The following is a 14326-nucleotide window of genomic DNA, read 5'->3' as shown; positions in this document are numbered from 1 at the left end:
AACCCATTCACTTATCTTGCATGGAATTTTATAGGTTCACCCAGGTGAAATTTTTGCTTGGCTATCAGGCAGTATATGTGGAAAGCTAATTAAAATCATGACCTTTATGAAGACCTTAGTACCACTTGTCAATTATTTACTGAAATTTTTTAAAACAATTTTTGGATTTTTTCCTTATCCAGCATACAAATACTGCTCATTTCCCAATTTAGATCATCATCTTAATCTAAATCCTGTGGGTATCACCAGTTCAACAACATAGTTTCTCTGTTTTAGAGCATTCTCTGTCCAGGTTGCCCATGCTCTAAAGCACAATCTGTTATGAATATGTCTAGAAGCTGCATTCCCCAGTGACATCTGCATCAGTGTGCTTCAAACTGCTTTTTCTAAAAAGGCGATTTGCTAAAATTAAATAGGTATGCAGAATACCCTCAGGCACAAATGCTATACATTTAATATTTTGTTTATGTGTCTTGGCTCTCTTATGTCCACCAACACAGTGCTGATGAGCTGTTCTCAAAATATTCTGCCTCCAGTTAAGTCTCACATGGCAGTTAAAAGGTATTCACAGGCAATGAAAGTAAGTTGGCTATTGAGAGAGAGTGGGAATACTTTACCAATACCAAGGAGATAAAAATTCAAGAGCAGTCCTGGCTTATTTAGAGTTGTCTTTCCAGATAATGTAAACATCTTCAAAAGAGTAAGCTTTTCCCCTGGGCATTTTTATTTACAGTCCTGAGATTAGCAATGAAGGGAGCTCTCCAACAACCATAAAAAACAATCCAGAAGAAGAAAATAAATTAAGTCTTATTTAGAGCATAAGGTACCCTGCTTAAACCATCTACCTTCTCAAAAGTTGGCCCTTCAGTTCCTGGCTGTAGAGTTCCTAAAGCTTTCAGAAGTACATGCACACTCTCCTCAGAGAGGTGGTACGCCTCTTATTTTACGAATTATGTTTGCCAGTCGCTTTGCTAGGCCTCCCCTCTTGGGTTCTTCCACATGGAATGTTCTGGTAAGAAGGCTATAGAAGGAGCCATAACACACAGCTACCACAGTGCAGGTCAAACAAATCACATTATATGGCATGCTAAAGTCTGGTGTTGGCAGATTCACCAGGAGAGGTTCTGTGTAGAGACGAACAAAGTAGCTAGAGCCATCAAAGGAAGGAAACCTGGGAAATAGAGGAAAAAAAATCAGTGGAGGCTTAAAATCAGGGGTGAAGATAAAGGTATTTTTGAGTCAAGCCCAACTTCTGGTGACCAATGCAATTTTCTTTGCAGATTATGGAACTGATTAACCACTGCCTTCCTCCAAGATGCATTTCAACTTTGCTATCCTGGAATCTTGCTTCAGCAGCAAAGAAATACTCAAGTGACAGAGCACATGCATTGTTGCATGCAGGCAGCTTCCAAATTCAAGTGCTGTCAACGTTTGAGAAATTGCAAATTCTTGCTGTCAGTTAAAACAGAACAAGTCTCCCCAATCTGGAACCCTCCATGTGTATTGGGACTTAGCTCCCATAGTAAATCAGCCAGCATGGTTCAAGGACCAGGTAGCAGCATTATGACAGCAAACATTCAACACCTCTGAATACCAGCTGTGGCAAGGCTGCAATTGTAGAGAGTCAGAAAGATGACCTTGACAGAAATATGCAGGAATTTAAGCAAAGGGGCTGAAATATTTTTTAAGTCCAGAGGAATGAGGTAACATTTGGAAGTGGCTCAAGGTAGATGCCTCCCTGATTCAGTGGAACATATGAAGGGGGAGGAGGTATAGCACAATCAACTTGCAAGGTTTTGTTATTATAATAAATCCCAATAAAAGTAGTTTTAGCCTTCCTGGGAGTTGATTTCCTGGTCTGGTCTACCTAATGGGGCTGACAGGAATAGACAAGAAACACCTGGGGGAGAATGGAACAGATACTGACTAAATGGCCAAACGATGCAAGCTGGTGTAAGCAGCTCCCATGTTCAACAGCAGCAGTGCCAACTCCACACAATTCCCACTTTCCACCATCCTTCATATGCCAAGGTTGGCATATGGCATATCCTTCATATGCCAAGGTTTAGGGCACTCACAGTGAAGCAAAGAGGGGTTTTATATCTTCATCTTCCTCTTTTATGGCAATGGTGCTTGGCACTAGGGCACTTAAGACAGACGGGCTACAAACCAGAGAAAGAGAAAAAAGTAAGACTGAGCCCCTCCAGGAAAACAAGCAGTCAAGGATTCAAAGGGACGAAGCACAGCCAAAACAGACAAACCCCAACAACTACCTGGCTGAGGGCTGTCCCCGCTTACCTCACGTAGAAGCCGTGGTTGGGGTCAGGTGTGTATTCTGTCCACTTGAGCAAGGCTCTCTCAAACTGGATGTTGATCTTTGTGACTGAGTTTGCTGGCAACTGAATCAACATTTCCAAGAGATGGGGACGCTTTCTGTCCTGAGCCGGCTGATAATGGATATAACCTAACACCAAAGAGATACAATCAGCACTTCAGATACAGTAAATAAATAAAATTCTTCCTTGAGGTTCATATAAATATCTTAAGGAATGTTCTTCCTCAGGCCCAGTCAATCTCCATAGCACCTCTGCAGAGCAGAGCACACTGCTCCACTTTCACTCTTTGGAATGCACACTCTTGGGGATTCTGATTAAACATCAAAATTCAGTTGGGAAAAAAAAAATCAAGGCTGCAGTCCTGTGCCTGCTGGCTAAGAAGCCGAATAGAATACAGTGGGACTTATTTCCAAGCCGATAGGCTATTAATTTTTATTTTTAATTTGTAAAAAATGATGCATTAAATGTCCTAAGAAAATGTATAAAAATACTGATGAAATCTATACAGGTCAAATCCAAAGCAATCACGTAATATAGCAATTAGCTGTAGGTGCCAAGATGGGTATTCTCTATTGTGCTGCTAGCCCTGTATTACTTCATCCATGTATTATTTTTAGATTTTTAAAAATTCCATTAACCATGGCATCCTTCTGGGCCACCGGCAGTGATGGGAGTTGTGGGCACAGCACTACAATAGTTTTCAATCCCACCTCAATCAGAGGTTCCAGTCAGTAGTCACAGGGGGGCAGCTCATAAGCCTTTACAAACTCCAGTGTGGGCTGCCTCAGAGCTTGATGTTGTCCCCCATGTTGTTTAACATCTACATGAAACTGCTGGGGGGGGGGTCATTCAGCAATTTGGAATGAGGTATCACCAAGCCGGGATCTCAGGTCTAATGCTCAGGATCAGCTGTATAAACCAAGATTCCCAACATTCTGAAAATTATAACAAGCAGCCCTAAAGGTGGATGGTAATCTTGGGCAATCCTCTAGATCTAAGTACCAATGGATACAAATTGGTTGTGGAGCAAACAAAGGAAAGACTAAGCAACAATTCTGCATTTCCACTGTTCTCTTCAAGAGGCAAGGGATTTCTCCTAAAAAGAAAAAGGATTAGAAAAAGCACGTATTAGAGGAAGTTTCTATCTTACTTGGTTTATTTTCCTTTCCTTTAGTGATAATGGTCAAGGTATGGATGTAGAGCCGTAGGTACCAGGGCACAGTCTCCAGCAGAAGCACAGGGAAAGCTCGATATGGATGTGCGTTATACACAAGAGTGCTGATTTCTCCTGTTTGGAGACCATAACCACTCACATAGCGCTGAGCATGGAGCACTGGTACTGCCAGGCCCACTGAAGAAAATAAACAAGACATGAGTTAGAAACACAGCTTCAGCATCTGTATCAATTGAAATACACTTAAAGCAATAGATTTTGCAACCAACATGATTTTCTGCCACCCGCCGCCCTCCATATATGTGGACGTGCAACATGCATCATCTTTATTAGCTGGGAATGATGGGCACTGTAGCTCCAAAAGATCTGGTGGTGCGGGGAAGGTTAGAAAGAAGCCACTTCCATTCAGCTCTCATTATTAACATAGAGACTGATGTCTTAAAACCTTAAAGGGAAAGTTCTATTTCCTTACTTACACAGGATTCCCCCATTGTTTGCATATTAGGAGGAAGGGCTATTTGTTTCCTACTTTTTATAATATGTGACCAAATCACTGCTTGATGATTTGAACACCTCTGCTAGGAAGGACAGTACACATTTCTCTGAATTTCTAGAGTTTTCATGTTGCTCCTTTAAAGAAAATTCTCCTGGATGGTTGGGAATACCACCAGATCTTCTACTGGTGTCCCAGTTCAAAGTAAAAAAATAACCTGAACCACCCATGGGGAAAATTCAGCTCTAAATTATTAGGCCATGGAATATGAGAGGACTAGTTAAGTATTAGTCCTAGTTAACAGACTCAACTGGCATAGCACAATGGTATCCTTTGTACTGATACACAGTCATCAAAATAGCAGAGGGAAGCCAGGAAACCACCGATCACTCACAGTTATCCTGAGGCCGTTTCCATCTCAACAGCACATTGAGGCTGCGAGATGTGTTGAAGAGTGTTGGATTCAGAAGGTCATAGACTGCATAGGTTCTCCTCTCTCCCTGGACAGTTGCTTCATAGACAGATAAAGGAGTTGGGGAAACATCCAGTAACTCTTGCTCCTGAGAATATAAGCAAATTCATTTGCCTTCAGAAATATACTCTCTACGTATGCCATCCTCATCATACCATAGCTATCTAAAACATGCTCAATGCCTCCTTCCACATGTGTGTTCAGCAGCAACTTCTTATATTTACGAGGGGAACTAGGCACAAGCTGTTTAGGCAGTCTCTCTGTGTATTCAGAATCACAACAGCCCAAGTTCCCCAATTCAGTGGAAACTCTACCAGTAAGACACTCTTCCAAGCAGCACACAGAAGCATGAAGGTTGGAAAACATACATAGCAAGGCAAAGGTGCTTTTTCTATGCACTGAATGTGTGCACATCAAGGCAGTCTCTTGAACATTTCTCCATTCTCACATATTCATGAGAATAACATTTTTTTCAAAAGAGCATGTAACAACCATTTCAGAAGTCAATTAAAACATCAGAACACCTAAGAGAACCAGTAATTGCAAATCCTTACACATAACACTATAGAAGCATGACCACCTTGTAAAAAAACAACCAATTTAGAGTCACTAATGTAGCAAAACCAAGTACGATACCCACAGTCCTATACACTACCAAAACTACAACAAAAACTAAAAATGGCATATATAAAAAAAATTACACGATACTGCCCTCACTAACAATAAGATTTTACTACTGAAGATACCAAGCACTTCCACTGCAAAAAGCTAAATCCCTGACGTACACTGGTTACCCATTCAGTCCAGTTCCATCTGGAGCTTCTATCGGGTTTTTTTTTCACCCACTGAGCTCAGTTTGAAGACCATTTCAGGAGATAGTTACACGATGGAAATACAGATAATGCTGGGGAGGGCAAACTGCTGTGTCCCACCCCCCACCCCCTGGCTATTATTATTTTATTGCAGATACACTACAGACATTGCCAAAATTTGGTTGAAATATGATAAGCACTCCTCCCCGCCCTCAGGCTTAAAACACCTATTTTACCTAAAAGGACCTCTCCAAAGCCTAGAAAGTTTCAAAAAGTCTTGTTCCCTCCAGTGGCATCATCCTGATTTTTTTTTTAAAGTCTAACTCAGGTCAAAAAAAGGCTGCTCATTTCAGTTTCTTAACATTCCATCTATATTCAAACATGGTTGACAAAGAAAAGTTACCTGGGTTTTGCTGGAAATATCAACGTAAACCTTGCTTTGAGATGCCAGAGGACAGGCTTCGGTAAGCGTGCGAGAGAAAATCTTTAAGAGCGACCAATCTGAAGAGAGATCAACACAAGGTCAGCTAAGGGATGAATCAGGACGAGCAGTAACAATACAGAGACAGGAGCCTGAGTTACCTTTCTTGCCCTGGGCACTGGCAAAACTATCAAAGACCACAGTGAGGATCTGCCTGAGTTCCCAAGATAAGCTCAGGCAAGATTTGTCCTGAAAGAAAAAGGGCAAAGGGAGAAAAAACACCCACATTTTAAAAATTTTAACATGTTAAAAACTATAGCAATCTCAACATTTCTTCTCAAAATTTCTGGAGAAATCTGCCCTGAGAATTGTAAATACTCCAGCAAAACAAATTTTACAATGTGGGAAATCCTAAGGCATGTAATGCCTGCGGTCTCCCACCACAACATAAATATACAGGGAGAACTTCTTTCTTTTGGTTCGTAAGAGCCCCAAAATAACTGCTTTGAACATTTCAGCTAAACTTGCTCATTACCAGTTGTAATTTTGCAGAACCAGTCTTTTATTCCAGGGTTTTTCAACCTTGGCAACTCTAAGCTGTGCAGACTTCAACTCCCAGAAAACAGGAACCCTGTTTTATTCAACCTGGATTTCAACACAGGCACATATCATTTGGTGGTATTTTTGTCTGTTAGAAAACACAATCACTGTCTTGGCGGCCAGCACTTTACCCCTGATGTCTATGTGCTCCAACATCTAATAAAACTCATATAAACACACCAACAAACAAGTGAAAAATAAGAAAACCCAACCTAATAGCTGAGGCAAAGCTTCGGATCCCTAGGTCAGTCAATGAAGTTGGTGGTGGAAGATTCAAGTCAGATAAAAGCAAATACTTCTTAATCTAGCTCATAATGAATCCCATAATATAACCAGGGGATGCAGATACAGCAATTGCCATCAACCTGGAGATTTAAAGGGAATTTCCTTCTAATTTTGTGGATGTTAGGCTTCCGGTTATGAAGGTTACCTTTCACCTCTGGTATCAGAGGCAACACTGCCTCTCATTACCAACTGCTGTGGATCACAAGCTGGATGCTGCTGTTGTTCTTGTGGACTTTTCAAAGGTATCAGGTTGACCATGGTGGAAACAGAACGCTGAACTAGATAAACCTTTGGACTGATCTACCAATTTTTTTTTACATTTAATTTTTAAGAGGATCACCTTCAGCTTAATTAAGGAACCAAGATTATAGATACAACATTCTCAAGTCTTGAGTATTCTGTCCTCAACTCTTCCAGCTGACTGATGAACCAAACACCCCAAAACCCACCCTGCAGATGGGACGGATGTGCACAGCCTGGGAGTGATAACTGCTGTGGAACAGTCGCTCAGCCTTCAGCAGAACAGCCAGGCCAGCCTGGAAAATAAAAAGAAGGTTTTTTTTCCCTGCAGAATCCAAAGCAAGCTTAGGAACTATGCAACTATGCACCTATGATACTCTGACCCAATTCCAAGTTACACATACCCACCAAAGAAGAGGCAAACCCCCTAAAGCAATGTTGCAGATATCCAACTAATATTTACAAGAGTAAAAGAAGTCCGGTGGTCAAGGACATGCTGCTGCTTCAAGGCTCAACTAGTGCAGCTGACACATGTCTCACCTTTGAGCTGCAAGGTAACAGTTTCTTCCAGGGTGTGAGGTTTTCGGTGCATACAACTTCACGGGGCAAGACAGCGTATCGTAGGAAACGATGATCTGTTACTGAATGAGGGAGCCAAAGATTAGAACCTTCCCCAACCTGGATTTTGCTAGGGATTATGGGAATTAAAAGTCCAGCACATTCAGAAGGCATCAAGCAGGGAACGCTTGGGTGAGAAGGTTTACAGACATGTGCACGTCCCCTGTAAACTTATATGATTCCAAGGATACACTGAAGAAATGTGGGGCTTGACTATCACTGAAATCTAGTCAACACTTAGCCTCCTCCTTTTTTACTATTTCTGTAAATCACATTATCCTACAAATAGCAGCATATATGGGCTGTGATGTTGCTGATGGACTGGATCTCTTGTACTTTTTGTATGCCTCAGATCAGTCCTGGGGGATGCAGGGAGGGAAAAAAGAGAAACTACTACTGAACATGTGATACCTATTTGTAAAACTTTTGATGGAAAATGGAATAGCCTTGCTCAGAAGTGGCAGCTCAACTGAGAACTCTTCCTAAGGAGGCTGAATAGTACTTTCAGTGAGTTTTACAAAACCTGTTAAAACTCCTTTGTTCCTTGTGGCTTTCTAATGATTATTAGCTCCATTCCTGGTTTGCTGCATGTCATTTTTAAAATAAAGAATCTCAGTGTTCTATATTGTAAACTGCCACAATCACAGTAACGATTTTTTCCAACTATCCAAGTACCCAGATTTTTTTAAATAGCACTATTCATTAAACCATTCTTATTATATTATTCTTACATTTTAATTTATTTTGGTTAATACCTATAGAATTATTTGATGAGATCCTTTACATCTAAGTAAGATAAACTCACCGTTCACCAGTCCCAGTGGCTTGAAGGATGCAGTTGGGATGATTGTGTTGGTGGAATCAATGAAGTTCAGAGAGGCACAGAATATTCCTGAGAGGATGTTACTAAGATCATTCCAAGCTTTGTCAACACTACAAAAGGAAAAACATTTCGTAAGCATTGTAATATGTATGTGAAGGAGTCATCTGAAACTTCTAAGATGATTTGCTAAACCATTTTAAGTAAGTGTTTGGTGTTTTGGCTAGTGAGCATACCTGAAACTTTCACAATGTATTGCAGGTACTCTCAGTCTGTTGGTGCTTAGCGATTTCAACACACATGCTAAGGCTAGTCTTTCAGGATCAGCTCAGAAGTACATGGTCACCTTGATTTCCATAGGCCTGTTACAAATTATATCTTCCTCCATACACCAAGTAGAACATACCCTATATTCGATTTTTGCACTGAGGGGAATGGTCTGTGGGTGAAAGACCCATAGGTGACTTCTTTTTCAGGGATAATCACTATTTGGTTAGAATGCATCCACTGAGGGCTGATTGTGAAGCCCACCCATGGCAGCTGTGGCACCAAAACTTTTGATTGAGGCTTTGATGGTGGACTGAAATGTCAAGCCATCTCAAGCCACAGGACATTTCACTCCTACGTGACCTCTATTCATAAAGCTTGTAGGTATGCTTGGTCTACTTAGGAGCTGCAGGCAGTAAAGGAGGCAGGGAGATGCCTGGAGCATAAGTGGTGGAAATCGAAAAGTATGACCAAATTTCAGGTTACAGCACATTGCATTGTGTATGCCTCACTTTTGAGGGTGGTGAAAAAGAGTTTTTTTCTCCTCCCTCATTGCATCTGAAGAAAAGAGAGCTGTTCCTGGGAGTGCAGAAGTATATGTGGCCTTCTATACAGCTGTCATGCCCTCAGCAGCCAACTATAAAAACCCTGATTTTTTTTTCTCAAAGTGACCCACATCCACATATAGACTGGAGACACCATTACTGAAGAAACTAGAAAGGATATCAGCACATGCTGCTGCTGCTGCTGAACTATCAACCATTGTTTTCAAACCTGAAAATCACCATGGTAGATTCATACAACCCTATAACCCAAAAATACAAAAACAAAAACCTAGATTATGTGTCTGATTCATGCCCATATACATCATATGATGAATAATGGATTATCAGGTCAAGCCTGTCCCAGCTGTCCAGAAGTGTTAGACTATATTTCCCGCCATCCTCTGTACATATGGTCAGGTTGACAGAAGCCAATCAGACGTATCTATAAACTATTATGTACTATAGTACTATGGCCCTACTGGAGGCTCCCATTGACTTAAGACACTGGGGTGGCCTTGGGCCCATCACTCTCTCTCAGCCCAATTCACCTCACAGGGTTGTTGTTGTGGGGAAAATAGGAGGAGGAAGGAGTATTAGGTATGTTCACCGCCTTGAGTTATTTATAAAAATAATAAAGGCAGGATAAAAATTAAATAAATAAATAAATAAATAATCACCATTTCCCTGCCAGCCTTTAAATGAGTAACCAAGTATAAGTAGCCAAGCAAAAAATGAAGGCTGAAATCACTTCTATATATTTGCTTTTAACTGTCACAGCCAACGTAGGGTAAGGTTTTAGATTAGGATCCATGAAACCGAGGTTCACATTCAGCATCAGCCCCAGAAACTCACTAGATGAACTGGGGCCACCTTTTAGCTCAGCCTACTTCACAGGGTTTCTACAGAGGAAAAAAAAACAGTTGGAAGAGTCCTACCTAGGATATAGGTAAATCAAATAAATATATAAATAATGGAGACTATGAACCTACTTACTCTGAGACAGTGTCCTGGAACCAGACCCAGAGTTCTGCACCTGCAGGAGCTTGCAAGTAAGGCTGTCCCCAGCTCCGTGTTCGCCAGAAGCCCTGAGTGAGGGAGAGATGTAACTCGCGCACTGAATACTTGGAAATAAGCTGGCCCAGGGCCTTAGGGAACAGTCGGTAATGGGAGACTGTGAGAAAACGAAGATAGAACAGGAAGGTAAAGTGAGAACAGCATCCATTCTCTCCCACCCCTATCTGCCCCACCTTGTATCTATCCCTCAACAACTTATTCTCCAGTTAAGATAATGGAAGCTATCACTCAGACTATTAAACAGACTTACTGCTAGCCTCCTGTGTTCTGGCATCCTCCAGATGGTTGCAACCACATGCCCTAGAAATCCTATGCCAAACCCAAAGGCTGGAAAGGTGCCCAGCTGGAGAAGGAGGCATTTTTAGGTAGAAGCTGCCAATTACAGCAGGGAGTGAAGTTACTGTGGGAAACAAGACGCTCTCTGCTATTTCAAATATTAACGTAATTGCTGGGATCAATAAAAAACAGTCCCAATCGGTCTGGAGGGCAGCAAATTGGGGAAAGCTGAGCTAGTCTGCAGATCACCTCTCCCGTTATTTCAAATGCGAGTGAACGCATAAAATCCCTCTGCTCGTCGAGGACTTCGAGAGTTGCAGTCCAGAAAATCTGGAGGGCATCAGGGCTTTTCTTAACCCCCTCTGGAAACCTTTTCCTACAAGTTATGATTCCTGAGCACAGGAAATTACACAAAGGTTGTCCAGAATGCACGAACATATGCATGTATGCATGTCCCCGGCCCCCCCACCCCGCAGCGCCCTGCCCCTGTCAAGCCCGCCGCCCAACGGCTGTGCCGGCCCCGGCCCCCGCGCCAGGTCTCTCACCGCCCCCGCGCTGTAGGTCCGAGTCCCAGCGGGTGCGGAACTGGAACGTGGCGGCCACATCCCCGGAAGGCAAGGGGCTGAGCACCAACTCCTCTCGCAAGGAGTCCCGAGGGGCGTCGGCGGCGCTCCCCACAGACCCCGAGGCCCAAAGGAGGAGACCCAGCAGCGGGACGGCCACCTCCATTCTCACGACGCCAGGAAGACGAAACCCCGCCCCTCCCCGGCTCTCACTGACCAATGGCGAGCCTCGGCAACTCCGCCTTCCTTCTCCCTAAAGCCAATGGGAGCTCTTTCTGCGATTCAGGGTAACGTAGAGACAAGAAAAATAAAGTGATGTGTCTCCTTTTAGTCTTACATAGGAATATTCCGAGTACACGGTGGAGATGCGAACTCTTTAAAATGTCTCTAAATCGGTGTTTAACTTCCCACTTTTAAAAATTAATGGAGAACTCCAAAAGAGCTTTTGTTTGTATGGATTATATTTATTGATATTTACAGCATTAACAATTAAAATTGACGCATTCATAGAATTGAATCATGTAAAAATAACAGTATTAAACCCATTAATACTTAATTAACTAATTACTTATTAACTAATATTTTTCATGAAAAACCCTGTTTTTTTAACAAATAAAAATAATAAGATTGACATTCTTTTACATTTTTGCACATATCTTCAATATCTAGCAAATAATTTTGATTTTGTGGACCCCTGAGAAGATCTTGGGAGACCCACAGGGGTCCTTGGACCACACTAAATCATCAGTTCTCAAAAGTGTCCTGGGCACCCCTGAGGGTCCCCAAGACCCTTTCAGGGGGGTCAGTGAAGTCAATGTAAACATATTTTAAAATTTCTCAGTTTTAATTTCTAATACAGTAAATATCAATAGCTATAACCCACATAAACCAAAGCTCTGATGTGCTAGCCTCACATTAACTGAATTTTGGGTTGCATTAAAATGTGACCTGGTATCAATTAACAATTCTCACTAAACTGAATGTTGCATTATTCAAACTCGCCCTGATCATGGCCAACCTGTACTCCAATCAAGGAACCACCAAAGAGGAAACCACACCCCTACCAACACTGGCAGGTCAAGCTACTATATATAAACAGGCAGCAAACTCCTCCCTCACTCTTGCTGATGATGTTACCTAGTCAGGTAATGAAATGTCCGCAAGCAAAGAACGAAGCTCAGAGAGCACCAAGGACTCCACAGTTCAACCTGGAGCTACATATACTGTATTCTCTTCTATTGATTTAAAAATAATTTTTGAAATAAATATTTACAGTCAGCATTCAACCCGATTTATCTGAGCTTTTTTCCCCCAGCCTTAAACTGAAAGAGGAAGAACATTTGAATCCTAGTTCTACTGAGCATTCCACTGATTTTGGTGGGGCTTATAGACATTAGCTTGCAGCTCAGTTGTTTGCTGAAGTTAAAGGCAGCTGCTCTGTAGGTATTCCAGGTTTTAAGAACTTCATTAATATATTTATCCAGCAGAGGGCAATCATGATCTTTTTTAGACTGCAGCCCCTTCTCTAGAGGCCTGTCCTGCAAGGTAGTTATGCTCTCATCCTTTTAAGCTTGAATAGGGCTTCTATATCTGCTGCCATCTAGTGGTCATTTGGATCTTTGCAGACTCTGCTTCAATCCCTGGAATAGCACACTGTACTTACACCATAAGGTGGTTTGCTTAATTGTGGTTTAGCAGGTCATGTGAATCCAGCCACTGCAGTTTGCCAACATTGGTTTATGGTAGGAGGGTGACAAGTTTTTGTGCCTCAGAGCCACATTTCTTATAAAAAGGGTTTTGTCTTACAAGGGCTTCAGGAGGAATGATTAGTGAGTGTCTCATTCATCCCTATCCAGAATGGCATTTTGAGGTTTAGGGATCAAGAATTTGGGGATACTAGGCTAGAGAAGATAGATATACGTTGGTTGCTAGAGTTACAGATGGGGATTGAGTGATTGATTTATACACTGCCTGACTCCCAAAAGACTCTGGGTGTTCTCCAGATAAAAATACACAGAACAATAAAATGATGCAATGATTAAAAACAACAAAATATGTTGTCAGTCATCCTTGCCAAAGGCCTTGCCAATTTTCTCAGCTTCGTTTGAAAATGCTGGTAACTGTACATGGGACCTTTAGAAAGCAAACGCTGATAAAACCCAATCAGTATTGCAGAAACAAAGCAAGAATCAGGCCAACCCTTTAAACTGCATAACAGTATTTACTTCTGAGTAATTATTTAAGAATATCTAAATTACCAATCAAAGAGAATATCTAGCTCAGATACTGTAGAGTCCTTGGTGCTCTCTGAGCCTGGTTGTTTACTTGCAGACATTTCATTGCCCGACTAGGTAACATCATCAGTGCTAGAAGGGAGTGGGGTTTGCTCATTGAACCAAGCTCAGAGAGCACCAAGGACTCCACAGTATTTACATTTTTTAATGTTTACACTGCACCTAATATGGAGTTTATCAGATTATTTTTTTGTCACTACCTTCAGAAAGCAAGACATTCTTTCAGCCCCTGCACTACAACTATGTTCAAACAGCTGCCTCTCTTCTACCCACTCCTTCCTTTTCTGCAGGGCTGAGGAAAGTCCTGTGATGCTGTTGGTTTCACTGGCCCTAGTGGGACATTTCTTCCAATGCAAACGTTTGCCTGAAGAAGTAGACTTTTTTCTCAAGACCACAACAGAGAGATGATTCCTCCATCCTGCTGCAGTGATCCTTTTGGTGATTAGTGGGCCTCTCCTGAATTTTGTGTCAAATGTGCATAACGACAGCTTAGTGTGAAGTGATTGTTTGATTGTGGCTTTGTGTGCTGTATGAACCCATACAATGTAATTTGAAACCCATTATTTATGGCTTAGCATCTGGTGCAAACAACTGATGTCAGCTGTGGCTTACAGGTAGTCCTCACTTAACAACCACATTTGGCACTGGAATTCTGGTTGCTAAGCAAAGTGGTCATTAAGCAAAGCTGACCTGATTTTACAACCATTTTTGCTGCAGTTGTTAAGCAAATCACAGCAGCGTTAAGTGAACCATGTGGTCATTAAGCAAATCATGCAGCTCCCCATTGATTTTGCTTGCCAGAAGCCAGCCGGGTAGGTCAAAAATGGCAATCACAGAACCATGGGACACAGTGATGGTCATAAATGTAAATCAGTTGCCAAGTGCCCAAATCGTGATCATGTGACCATGGGGATGCTGCAACAGTCATAAGTGTGAGAACTGGTTGTAAGTCATTTTTTCAACACCACTGTAAGTCTGAACTGTCACTAAATGAATGGTTGTTAAGTGAGGACTACCTGTATTCAGTATAGCATGG

The 14326-nt window shown here is 41.9% G+C and overlaps 1 protein-coding gene across 2 annotated transcripts; it reads right to left on the bottom strand.

Moving 5' to 3' along the window:
- PIGT (phosphatidylinositol glycan anchor biosynthesis class T) lies at positions 1-11178 on the bottom strand. Of its 2 annotated transcripts, none has more exons than XM_063297159.1 (12): positions 10979-11178; positions 10077-10254; positions 8257-8384; positions 7374-7474; positions 7043-7129; positions 5870-5957; positions 5691-5788; positions 4398-4563; positions 3487-3687; positions 2299-2464; positions 2079-2162; positions 1-1171 (listed from the first exon to the last, which is right to left on the bottom strand). In XM_063297159.1, exons 1-12 carry the CDS (start codon positions 11160-11162, stop codon positions 919-921), a joined length of 1734 nt encoding a protein of 577 aa, XP_063153229.1. In that variant the 5' UTR covers positions 11163-11178; the 3' UTR covers positions 1-918. The 2 variants fall into 2 exon arrangements, with proteins under 2 accessions (XP_063153229.1, XP_063153230.1); XM_063297160.1 differs by lacking the exon at positions 1-1171 and adding an exon at positions 1485-2031 and having other exon boundaries at positions 2064-2162.
- Between the last annotated feature and the right edge of the window lie 3148 nt (positions 11179-14326).

The sequence above is a fragment of the Candoia aspera genome, chromosome 3 (assembly GCF_035149785.1).
Source record: "Candoia aspera isolate rCanAsp1 chromosome 3, rCanAsp1.hap2, whole genome shotgun sequence".
In the NCBI taxonomy this organism is placed as follows: domain Eukaryota; kingdom Metazoa; phylum Chordata; class Lepidosauria; order Squamata; family Boidae; genus Candoia; species Candoia aspera.
Note: the sequence above shows the minus strand (reverse complement) of the source record. Positions and strands in the feature narration are given on the sequence as shown.